Source organism: Anoplophora glabripennis, unplaced genomic scaffold, assembly GCF_000390285.2.
Source record: "Anoplophora glabripennis isolate ALB-LARVAE unplaced genomic scaffold, Agla_2.0 scaffold1316, whole genome shotgun sequence".
NCBI classification, from domain to species: domain Eukaryota; kingdom Metazoa; phylum Arthropoda; class Insecta; order Coleoptera; family Cerambycidae; genus Anoplophora; species Anoplophora glabripennis.
In genome coordinates this window covers 1-13,484 of record NW_019417394.1, presented here as the reverse complement: position 1 = coordinate 13,484, position 13,484 = coordinate 1, and the positions used below count along the sequence as shown (strand labels likewise).

General features: G+C 32.2%; 1 protein-coding gene across 3 annotated transcripts; it reads right to left on the bottom strand.

Annotated features, from left to right (window-relative positions):
* Nucleotides 1-3,076: 3,076 nt before the first annotated feature.
* Nucleotides 3,077-12,671, bottom strand: LOC108915275 (TRAF-type zinc finger domain-containing protein 1). 3 transcript variants are annotated; one of them, XM_018721257.2, is made up of 6 exons: nt 12,416-12,671; nt 12,038-12,135; nt 8,821-9,512; nt 8,325-8,543; nt 7,661-7,765; nt 3,077-3,692 (listed from the first exon to the last, which is right to left on the bottom strand). In XM_018721257.2, the coding sequence occupies exons 2-6, from the start codon at nt 12,073-12,075 to the stop codon at nt 3,406-3,408; spliced, it is 1,341 nt and encodes a 446-aa protein (XP_018576773.1). In that variant the 5' UTR covers nt 12,076-12,135; nt 12,416-12,671; the 3' UTR covers nt 3,077-3,405. The 3 variants fall into 3 exon arrangements, with proteins under 3 accessions (XP_018576773.1, XP_018576775.1, XP_018576774.1); XM_018721259.1 differs by lacking the exon at nt 7,661-7,765 and having other exon boundaries at nt 12,416-12,669; XM_018721258.2 differs by lacking the exons at nt 12,038-12,135; nt 12,416-12,671 and adding an exon at nt 10,437-10,533.
* Between the last annotated feature and the right edge of the window lie 813 nt (nt 12,672-13,484).

The window sequence follows — 13,484 nt, the reverse complement described above, 5'->3', positions numbered from 1 at the left end:
AATAGCGGCCCGACCAGAGATATGGAGTAGGGAGAATGAGCGTCAAGATGCGCAAACTTGTTAATAAAGGAGGTCGCCATTTTGAAGGCTTAGATACGAGGGGGTACTATATTATATTACCAGGTCAGTTCTAAAATTTCTAATTAGAAACGCACATAACTTTACATTAAATTTTGAAATGAAATATGAACTAACAAATACGTACTTTTGAAATTTTTAATTACATATGAATTATTTTTCATAATTTTCTAGGTATATCTGAATATTTATTATATAATAAAAATTTCAATTTTCATATATGCACTTCATAAAAAATATATTAAATACTATATTACCCAAGAACGGCTAGAGTTGTATCATAACTGCATAGGATATTATTACCTATCGTATATATATTACCCTTCGGATGATCTTTTTATTGAAGCGTGTTTGATGGACCTACAGCAACTATTCTTCTATTTCCTAACTACACATCAACACAAAAATAAAAGTCAATTAATAGTCAGCGAACATAAATATGAAACAAGAAACAAAGGTAAAATGTTTGTAACTCAAAGAAAAAATAAAAGCATAGGACAAAAAAGTCATACTTACCTTGGTCCGAGGTTATATGCCTTATTGCCAGATAAAATACAGTCCATGAGATTTACACTTACATTTAAAAAAGCGCTAAAAAACTTTTTCTCTGTTGCTAGAAAGGATATCCATGATGCTGTGGAACTTAAATCAATTAATTATTCAGTATTTGCTTAATATGTTCGTGTTCTTATGTATATTTCATGTTATGGTGTAAATTGTATCTTATAATACTATTAATTAATGTGTAGACTGTATATAATCTTGTTGTTATTATGTTAAAATTAATCCTATTTGTTCGTTAGGTTTTATGTCTCTTTTTTTTACCTTCCTCATGCACAGGCTATGCCTATAGTGGGTGTACTACGTTTATTCTTAATATCTGTAATATTCTTATTGTTATTGGTATTACTGATCTTGTTATTACTCTTTTGTAACTTTATTGAAATGAAATGAAACATTATTATTATATGTATAAATCTGCACATACTCCACTACATTGTGCTTATCTTTTACATTGAATTAATTGAATGATACTTTAATTATGTTATAGCTATCTTGTTTCACAGAAGGTTCAACAGAGAATATTAATCACACCAATAATAATATATTTTTGATACGATAAACTTTAACAGATTGCGGTAGGTACTCAATTTATACGAAATAAAAAAAAATTGTGAAGTAGTTCCTAAATATTTTGTATATTAAAATAAAACACTGTATAACGTAACATATTTATTTACTGATGGTTGAAAATAATTATTTAATTTTTGTCTTAATGTAGGGCCTTGAATAATCCGTCCTTAATTTCTTTTCGTAAAGACTGAACGGTAAGTTTCCTGTCTTTCATTATTAAAGTTATCCATTAAAGTATGTTTTCATTGCCATAATTCTCTTCTTACCACTGCTATCAGTACTAGTGTTATCATTTGATGTATTCTAAACACTGAAAATAAAATTACTGTAAATATTATTTCTTAATTTATTAGGTCCGTATCAAACAATTTGGCAGGGTACGTATTTAACATCCTTAGCATTACTACTATTTTTAAATTACAAATCTTTATTACCTTAAATTCAGTTGTCTCTTCTTTTTACGTTGTACCTACTCGAACTTCAGTAACGTTATAGGTGAAAGATGATTCACTTGATTGTAACATCAATTTGTTCATCAAAGCTCCTGTATTAATTGAACTCGATAAAGTACTCTTGCTTAAATTGGAAGAAGATACACCGCAAAATAATTTTATGGAAGGTGCAGAGTTGGGTCGTACTATTTTTCTTCCACAAAAGGGGACAAAATCATCCGCTTTAGTGTTCAGAGCAAATTATGTTATTTTTTGTCCATACCCAATTTTCTTTTTCGATATAAAGAACCTTTAGCCACTCCTTCTGTAAAGTTTCATTTCTAGGAAAGCTAAAAATAAAAACATTACATGTTTACAATAAAAATTTAGAATAAAAAGTGGAAATATCTTATTTTTGTGTAGAGCTAGCTAAATATTTAGAAATGTTCTGTACTTACACATGAAAACTGATGTTTTGTATTGGACATCTTCTGCAATTTGCGCTTCCTTTCACAGCACAAAGCACAAGACATATTTAAAGTTCAATAAAAACGAAATTTATAAACAAAAATATAAATAACCTCAAAAAACACACCTGCGAACCTAACGTCAACAACTTCGTCACTGCGTGACGTAAAAGCCTTCAAAATGGCTGCGCCCGTAGCGTCGCTAGAAAAGTGGATGCGCACTCGTCGAAGCTCATTCTCCCCTACTCTATATCTCTGGGCCCGACGCGTCGACAGAGAGCCAGACAATGACATAATCCCCCCCCGCAACACCTGACGAACTAAGACTGACAATATTGTTACAGCTCTGTTATTGTGTGATCCGTGATGTACTCTTAAGTCAGTGTTCAATGGTAATAGAGAAGACAACATGGCGTCGTTTATAATGTAATAATGTATGTGTAGTATTGTTGAGAAAATTAAAGAAATATAGATATTTGAGCAGTGTTTAATGAGNAACGAAATTTACAAACAAAAATATGAATAACCTCAAAAAACACACCTGCGAACCTAACGTCAGCAACTGCGTCACTGCGTGACGTAAAAGCCTTCAAAATGTCTGCGCCCGTAGCGTCCCTAGAAAAGTGGATGCGCACTCGTCGAAGCTGATTCTCCCCTACTCCATATCTCTGATCCATATCCATTATCAGCGGTTTTGTCAGAAATCTACCGAAAGTGAATCAACCAAAATGACCAAGGGTGTAAAACAAATACAGCCATTGTATTATACGTTTTGAGAACACTGTTGGTCTGGTGTTCTCTGGTTTTGTTTTTCTACACAGGTATGTGTGGTTATGTTAATTAATTTTTGGGGTTATATTTAAAAATTCGTTTATGAACGGAGTTTTTAAGATGTGAATTATTAATTTAGTGAATTACCTGCTTAAAATATGTAAGGTAAGAATGTAGAATGTAAGAGAAATACTCGTCGTTTAAATTTTTATTACAATATATCATAAAACAAACAGGATAAAAAACGATACGGTTACACTACTAGTAACTTAACTATTCATACACAAACAGTTAATGAAACAATTATTTCCTTACTAAAGAACAAGGCCCTTATATTTTATTGTATTAGAAAGATAAATGTACATGGTGAGCAAAGAGCAAGTTTAAAAATTAACTAACGGTAATAATATACAGTTCATAATGCTTATACGATTATCTCACAGACATTACAGAAAATTGTAATGTACATATTAAAGTATACACCTACTTGATTAAAGGCTATTATAAAAAATAAAAGATATAATTTAAGTGCATCGTACTTGGTGCCCCAACAGCTGAGATGCGGGTATCATATCTCCGCAAAACTCACAGGGCAATTCAACTTCGGGAGAAGTGGGTTGAGGCGCAATAAAGTAATCGTCAGGTTCGGGCGATCTTCTGCGAGGGTTGAACCTGGCTAAGTCCGGGCGACAACCAGTCTCGTGTTCTATCAAGTCTTCGTGTGGCACTGGTACCCCGCAAAATTCGCACGGAATCACCAATTCTGTGGGGGGATTCTTCCTTCTGTATGTAGGAGGTTGAGGGGCCGGACCTAGAACCGCTCGTGTTAATTTCTTAAACTTCTTTTAATACACAACATGTAGGGTTTTAAGCTACCGACAGTTTTTCACGATAATAAATAATAAATATTGTTGGTAATTGCTTATGACTCGGTTTACATTTATATATAATTTTTGCAAATTTTGAAATAAATTTTACACGCGGTGGTCGACATAAATAGATTTAGAATAGGTTACCTATTATTACAATTGTTTCCTTAAAAAGTTGTCTTAAAAAAATTTTTTTTTTAATTTCCTGATATAAATTCATAATTTTTAAAGATATTTCAATGAAATTTGGGAAGTGATTTTTGAGGTAGTCAAAGATGGATGAAATTATGCTTTATTAAAATATAGTGGTCACTAACAATACCAGAAATAGTCTTTCATTTTTTGCCACATATTTATGAGCTGTTCACAGTTGCTGAAATGCATTATTTCAGAGAAAAGTTAATCGATTTTCTTGGCATTGCTATCAATTATAGAGAGACGAATATTTGGGTATATTTCAATATAATTAAACATGACATTTTTACAAAATTTTTTATAATTTATTTCTGGAGAACTTTCATCAAGCATAAACGAACCAGATATTTTATGTTTTCAGTATTTTCAAAGATTCTTGTGAAAATATTTTGTTTCATCGGCTGTGATGAGTGTAATTTTTCACGAGATTTTATTCAACCAATAAGCGATCGCATTATCCCGAGCGTAGACATAACGGTTCGTCATTGTTCATTGTAAACAAATCATTAATATTTGTGACGTCAAGATTTATGAAATTTTTGTTACCGGTACCAACCTTGCAATGTTGGATTGCCTATCCTTGGCGGTCACGTGGCTTGTAAACATTTATGAACGCTTTTTATATTCTATAACACTTATATTTGAAGAGAAGTTAATATAAATTGTATAAAATATACACTATATCGCTACAGATTTAGCAAAAACTAAAAATAAATCAAGTTTAATTAGACTAGGATATCCCAAACTGTTTAGCTCTGCAACTCACAGCAATAGAAAATTGAAATATTTTTTTCTCTAAATTGGTGCATGCAAAATTTAATTTCTTTTAGAATTGCATAAATTTGTAGTTCATAACCAACAGCAGTGGTAAAGAAACTCATATTTTTAATGCTTCAAGGTAATAGTCCGGGAGGCAGCGACAGAAATTTTGCACCAATTCCTACAAAGCCGATTTTTTCTCATTTTGCTGTTTTGATATCGCAAGTAAACGGAACGGCAGTCTACCACGTCAATGTGGGGGCAAACATTAGTAAAAGTGTTTGAAACATGTAAATAAATAATACGTAAATGTCTTATACTACAAGTGTGAAACTTTTTAGAGTGATCAATTGTACCAAAAATACAGTATGCAAGGTGTTGAAAAATTAACTTTTTTGACTTATTTCTACAAGGCTAAATTTTTTTTTTTCTCGAATACTTTACTTTATAAGAGAACCAAAGAAAACAGTTTACCGATCATCTAAGGATGCAAAGTCTTGATAGACGCAATGGAATGCACGATCTCCCGAGGGCAGTCGCTCTGCCAATCTGCTGTAAATCGCTCTGAATAACTATTAATTGGTCATGTCGGGATTAAATTAAGATCTACAAAGCTGTTTTTTTTGTCTATAAGTAGTTTACGATAATTATCGTCAAATAAACGTTTTCTACCTTCGATACAAATTGGCTAAAGTTTCGGTAGACGTGGCTAAAATTTTTGAGCACGAGGATGTTTAAAATTCCTAATTTAAATAATTATAATTTTTTGAGTTTGCACCATTATTAAAACGTACGATATTAGTAATAACGAGCGAGTGTTCGCGAGCGAGATTTTTGCTATTATAAAATTAATAAAAATTGAAAATAATTTTTTTTTCAAATAACACCTTTTTTTAACTTAATTTATTTATCTTTTACTTATAATTTATATCCATGACGCTTACCAAAGCCACACTGGTGAGCAGCTAGCACCAGGGTTATCGACTTTGGATTAGCAGTAAATACTAATTGGTACAAAAAAAAACAGAATATGCTGAAACCTGGTACTTTACAATAAAATTGGAAACAAAGTACTAAGAAAAAAAAATATCAATAACTATGAAAAAACAAATAGATAACATTCCGCCTTTTTGTTTGCCAATTTAGTACAACTCACTAATGGTAGTTAGGTTTGTGTTTATTTTAAGGATTTAGATTGTTTTCTTTGGTTCTCTTATAAAGTAAAGTATTCGAGAAAAAAAATTCAGCCTTGTAGAAATAAGTCAAAAAAGTAAATTTTTCAACACCTTGAAACACCTTCCCTGAGTGGTAGACCCTTGATGGCCCCGCTTCCGACGCGGTAGATTATTATTATACTGTATTTCTAGGTATAACTGATCACTCTAAAAAGTTTCACACTTGTAGATATAAGACATTTACGTATTATTTATTTACATGTTTCAAACATTGTTACTAATATTTGCCCCCACATTGGCGTGGTAGACTGCCGTTCCGTTTACTTGCGATATCAAAACACAAAATGAGAAAAAATGAGCTTTGTAGGAATAAATACATCAATAGTGTCGCTGCCTCCCGGGCTATAATTATACGTGTTTAAAATTATGTAAAAATTTAAATTTTGTCACATGATCAAGAAAGCATTAGGACATCTTTTAATGCGACATCATTCATCATCTCCCGATTCTTCATCGCATTAAATGACGTCACGATTGGAGCTGCAACAAACACCCATTTAAAATACTTAAAACTTTAATAATTAATTGCTTTCATAGGCATTGAGCAACAGTGACATGTAACAATTTATCCTTTTTATATCGGTTTTACACAATCAAATAAATTAATGAATTAATGAAGAAATGAAGAAATTAGGTTGATAATAATTAATTATGAAAGATTGGCGCACAGGATAAATGTTTTAGACGGGTGTTTGCTGCCGTCCTAATCGTGACATCATTTAGTGTGTTCAAGAAGACGATTAACAGGGAAAGAACAGTTCAACAGCTCGAGCATAGTAAGTAACAATAGTCTTGAGACACTCAAATTCACTACGCATTTTTCTTCAAGGCTTTCCTCATGTGCATGGGAATTATAGACTAGAAAGCAGACGAGTGAGAAGCAGGTTGTGTTTTTGGTCGCACTAAATGACATTCGTCACCAAGCGTTCTTAATAAGGTGATGAAATTTATACTAACAATTTTAAACATCTATAATTAATTTGTAGCATTAAAAAACTCATTTTTTACCACTGTTAGTTGTCAGTTATGGACAACAAATTTCCAATATTAAAAAAAATAGGAAACGAAAATACTGTTTAATGGGAAAATAAGACTATGGTCATCTTTGGACACTCAGTATATTGAAAACGACATTTGTGTATTTTAGTTTGGTTTTGGGTAGTAATTTGACATACATATTTATCTGTTTATGGTAGTAAAACGTTTAAGCGAAAATTTATATGTCACGATCTATTTATAAACACGATGAATCGTTTTGACATACGATTTTATTAACAAATAAAACAAATGTTAGTTTTCGTAGACTGGCGAAATTATATACGTCGGTCTAAAAATTCACAAACCTACGCGGGCAACATGCCAAATGAATGTCAGACCAACATATCATTCCAAAACGTTCTCGCACATTTTTAAGAAATTATTATTATATATAAACTAACATATTTTTTTTCTATATCCAATAAAGAGGTCAAGAAAAAGTGTATAACCTTAGTAATTGCCTTGTGTCTCAGAAATAAAGCACACTAATTTTAGTACGTAAACAGAAGCAGCGTCGATGGTTATTAAACTTTTTTTTGCTCACAGGGAAGATGGTTGCTTTTGTTTTTACTCCGGAATATAAGTTATCGCAAAAGCAGCTATTTTCCTACGTGAGTTTTCTCAATGATGCGCTGAAAAACTGCCAAACGAAAAGCTTGTTATCATGCGAGCGTTGTATGAACCTTTATTATGATTGAAATGATTTCTTGGCACTGCCCCATTTCGCCTTAGTGGTACTGTGATACCCGCCGAATCATGTAGTAGGTTCCTTATATATTCTGTTTTACCTAAGAAAAATCCAAAATGAAAGCCAAATTAAAACGAATAAATCATGAGAAGTAATTTAAAAATAAAAATAACGTTACGTAAATCCTATTTTATATTAAATTTTTACGAAATAGTTGTATTTTAAATTCGTTAAGTGATTGTGTTTCCATATTAACACATTAGAATTATGGTATAAGAATGATTGCAGGAAGAAGGCATGTCGGTTTAAAGTAATAGCAAAATTTTAGTAAAGAATAATAATGGAACACTGTCTCGTTATTGATTTACAACAGAGCAATTGTATGAAGTTCAGCAGGACATGGTATTTTTTATGTTAACAAGAACTTTTTCCATATAAAATTGCTCTGTATCTTTGGTGTTAACAGTGAAGTACAAATTAATAATGTTAAGTGAGATGTTTTCGACAAGTAATGGACTGTTACCAATTCCAAACGTCTACAAATTTTATGAACAATAGATTGTAAGCATATCTAAGTATATTATGAGAAGTAGATTTGGCAGTCGCTAAAACTGTGATTGCTTTAGAATTTTATTTAACTAAGCTTTAAATACACTCACAATCAAGTCTTCTGGATATTTCTTTGTAGCTCTCTCCTTCCTTTTTCTTTGTGCCCCCGCCTGGAATCGAGTAACTCGACGGTAGATAAGGCATGGGATCATAGTCGAAATCAGCAAACGATCTGAGAGGCTGCGGTCTTCTTCTAATGGAAGTTTCTATTGAATTGGTGCTAGCGGAGCGTTGTGTGGTTGAGTCCCATGAGGCTCTAGGACCTGGTTCTAAAATACACAAATACAGTAATTTCAATAATAATACGCAAAATATGTAAAGACATTTTTAGGGGTGTTCCAAAATTAACTTGAAATGATTTACCAGCAAAAATAAGAGAAAGTTTGTACAAACTTAAGCGAAAAATGACACCAAGGCTATAAGACTTAATATACTTTCACATCATCAAATATCAAAAATAAAAACTGAAAAATATTTTAAGCTCTTAAAATGTAAACATTGTAGGCTATTTTCTGAGCACCCTGTACATCGAATTCAGGTACTCACCATCTTTGAGTTTCAAAAATCCGTGGTTAGAATCCATGTGAATCTGTTTGTATTTGTACATAACTAGTTCTCCGCATTCCAGGCACTTGTCGGTCCTAGATCCGCAGTAGTTCTCGTGATCTTCTAATTCTAACTTTGGTAGTTCAAGGTCGCAGTATTTACATGCCAACAATCCAGAAGGCTTGGCTTCTGGTTTCTTCACAGGTTCTGGAGCGGCTACAGTTGGTGTTACTTTAGGCGTCGTTTCTTCTCTATTAACGTCTATTTTAGCTGAGCTTAACGTGCCATTTTGTCGAATAGAACTAGAATCGAGATAACTACTACTCGGTGACTTGGTATAACCGTAAGTACCCATAGGTCTGTCAATGGAATTAGGCCTGGCTGTTCTGTAAGAACTATCTTGCAAACTGTATCCAGTGTCAACTAATCTGTCGTACTTTTGTACGTATCTTTCTTTTCTCGCTTCGATTTTTCTGTCCTCTACGGCCTTCCGTTCTTGGAAGTAGTTGCTTCTTTCTAAGTTTGTGGGTGGCGGTGGGGGTCTTACCTCTACTCTGCGTTTGAAACAGGTTTTTTGATGGTCTTCGAACTGCGATTTGGGTATACCCTCTTTGCACACTTTACATAATGTAATATTTCTCGCACAGTGCATGGAGTGCATGACATAGTTGGTTTGTGGGATTTCCTTCTTGCTGTAAAATTGCACGTGTCAATTGATGTGTTTTATGAATGATCATTTAATAAAAAATCCCCCGATTAAGTTAAAAATAAGTCACACACATCTCAACAAACACCGTGATATATTCAAAGCTTTTCGTAAGGTAAAAGGTAATTTAATGTAACAATTTCAGTACTTTGGAACTGGTAGTAATGTGCAATAGTATAGGAAGTTAGTAGAAACACGATTATTTGTCACCTAACTAGAACATTAACTCTTTCAACCTACTTGGCATATTGCATCAACAGCTGTGCCGAAATGTGTTTATTTTAAAATTTCTTAAGACTACACTTATAATGTGACTTACAAAAATGAATACCTTAAATTATAAAAGAAACATTGTGAAAAAAGTTAAAAAAACAGCAGGTGCGTCCAACTACTTCGAAAAATATTTTTGTTTTTCAGGGAAATTACAAAAATTGGCTTCTCATAAAAGTAGATTATTTTCTACAAGCTTTTTGCTTTCTCATCTCCAAATCGTTCATTAACCTGCCGCGGTATAAGAAATATAAAATGAGACAATTCAAAATCCATTTTTGCCAATGTTTGAATGTTTATGAAAGTGTCTGCAAAATTTAGGGTTATGTCTGTTTCAGTTTTTGATTTATTTTGTTTGTTTATCGAACATTAAGGGTTTTTTGGCGAGCCAAACCACATCAAACCCGGTTAGCTCGTGTTTGATTAAGTGTTTGAGTTAACATTTGACAGAACTCGCAAAAATTCTTTTGGTTTGGATATCTAATCAATAATAAAATCGTAACCTGTAATCTATGATAGTGCTCGTAGATCAAGTTGTTTGATTATTTCTTATATACTATAATTGTTATTCCTAATCTGAAATGCACATCCATGAAATAACTTTATTGTATAGATGGTTATTAAATCTAAATGGGTTTACCTTTTCACAAATATCTATTCCCACGTAAATGTATCGTCAAAAAGGAAGTTAATAAAGATCTATACAGTACAATATAGAATATGCATATCTACGATTAAAGTTATTGGGATCCTCGATTACTATTTTACTTTGTATTTTTTGCAAAGTTAATCCATTATCAATTTTTTTTTATTTACAACTTATACCTATCCAAACCTCTAAAAAAACGAAGTAGTGACTAGGTACGATGGTACGAAACAGAAAATAAATAAACAAAGATAGAAATATTAACTTAATATCCAAACCAACCCACAAGTCCGGTTTGATGGTTAGGCAAACTCTGCCAAACCGGGTTAACTACATTTCTCGCCAAAACGTCAAACCTCAACAAACTATAGTTAACCGGGTTAGCGGTTTTCTCGCCAAAAAACCCTTTTTGTTTGTGACGCGTCATTTTCTTCGTCCTCCGTTTTGCGTACCAGAGAGAAAGAAGAAGAAAGTGCTTTCAAAGAATTTGAGGTTATATTGCGAGGAAGCGCGAAATTTGAATAATCGAAACGTTTATTAACAAATATTTTACAAGGAATACTATTTGGTGTATAACCAGCGCCATTACAGGGACATACACGCATTTACCAACTCTGTTATGTATAACTGTAGAATCCTTTGTAAGTACTTTTGATTTTAAAAGTTTTGAAAAGTTCTAATAATCGTTTATTAGAAAGCTCTTACAATGGTTGAAGGATTATAAGTTGATACCTATACGTATAAAAATGATTGATAACTACACAGTTCTCATCATTTTTGTTTCAAAATCCTTTAGATAATACATAATAAGTACTTCAGATAACTTAAATTTTAGTTTTTAGAATTTTAAAAATAAAAGGTTTTATACCTAGAAGGCTCAACGTGTTTAGGGATGTTTTTTCTATTCGCTGAATAGATAGGTACAATTTTAAAAATTTGCAAAAATTCCTAGACAACACATATTCTGTTTTCTTAACACATTTTTTGTACTCATTATTTATTAAATAATCACTTTTTTATACTTTTATAAACATCCTGCAAGAGTATTTATTAAAAAAAAGTAGAGAATTAAAAATATATAAAAAAAAACATCTTGAATTCGTTTTCTAATAAAATACTGAGTTATGAGTAGCAGGTATTTATATGTAAATTGAATTTTTGTCTGATGGGGGATGGAGTGATGATATTCGGATTCGCCACATAGTTTAAATTCAGCGGCAAATTTAAATATTTCAAAATGTATTTTATTTTTTAATATAAGTATTTTTTACGGCAGTTATCCACTATTTAAAATATAAGAATTTAAGAAATAAATATGAATTTATTAAAAAGCTATCAAAATGTCACGAGGCAAGAGTTTTTATACAGTATACGCAAAAAAATATCCGATTTTCAGTAGAATTCGATACAAATACATATTTCTTATATTAGACTTTGCTTATCACTTAGTATCTGTTATTAGATATATATTTTTAGAAACCTATTAAGTAACGTTTAATATTTTAAATCCCCCTTTTTTCACTTCAAATGCAGACAAAAAAACTACGCAGTTTAACGCCCCAAAAATAATTTTCGGTACTACCTCGTACACTTACCAATTATTGCAAATTTCTTGCTCGACGTTATTCTCCATATTGGCGATGCCTTCTTTCTCCAACAGAATACAACGGGCGTTGTTTAAACGATATCACATCTGCAGACAAAAGAAATTTATCCTTTCACGAATATTCGCACTAACGCGGTGTGAATGCACTGTACAACTGGCCGGTGTAACAAAAAGGTTGGAATAAAAGTATTTTTAGACCTCGTCCATGAATATGAGTGCGGTTCTAAAGATATCAAAGTTATTTCTGGCGGAACGAGTTATCGAAACTATACGTTCCTAACTCCGTTCCACAGATATTATTAAAATAAAAAATTATTTATCTCTTCCGTTATTCTTAACGCAGAAATATTTGCGTGGATTTACTTACATGAATAATGGTATTGGCCTGCGTCGTTAGCTGTACCTTTGATGGAATAAAACGGATTGTCACTGTCAGCAAAATTATATCTCGCAACGTAAAATGGTTATATCCTCGTATAACAGTTGCACTACAAGTTTTTAACTTATATAATTCGCAGTATTATCACATTAAATGCATCTACGAACTGATAAACCTTTTAATGAGGAAGGACACTTACAAATACAAATGATAAAGATTACGTAGGTACTTCCCCTGATAATTCAGTCGGCAACACAGCTATTTACTATTTAATCTGACTCAAAACAAAATAATAAATTGTAAATATTGAATGTATAGGCAACTTCCTTTGGATGGGAGTGTAGTTAAATACTAGTACTATTTATGTATTTCAATAAACTAATTTTTTCGATATTTTTTCTCGTGGTTCGACATTTGTTTGTTCTAGGAGCAGCCAAGGCTAATTCAAATTTCCCACATCCAATTTATTGAGTGTGGAAGTAGTTTTCTATGATCTGAGATCAGAGTTCAGATGGATCCACATACTTCTATATAGAAGTATGTGGATGGATCACTAGCAGCTGCTTTGCATTTTCAAAAAGTATTTTTTGTATTAAAAAATAAATATATGTATTTCTGACAACTGTTTTTGAAAACCCGAAAAGCCATGCTAGTTGATTTCCAGTTGTCTTGGCACTGCTGAAGTTTCTACTTCTACTGTTCTATTTTTTAAATACTTATTTTTATTATTATGAGCCAAATAAAAATAAATTACTACAAACGAAATAATTCATAGCCGGAAATAATCTTTTTTACGACATATTCAGAAAACCTAACCTCACATTATGACAGGAGAAATCAAATAACATTTTAGGAGTAATTGGAATGAAAAAGTCAGAGATATGGAGTAGGGGAGAATGAGCTTCGACGAGTGCGCATCCACTTTTCTAGGGACGTTATGGGCGCGGACATTTTGAAGGCTTTTACGTCACGCAGTGACGCAGTTGTTGTTGACGTTAGGTTCGCAGGTGTGTTTTTTGAGGTTATTCATATTTTTGTTTGTAAATTTCGTTTTTAT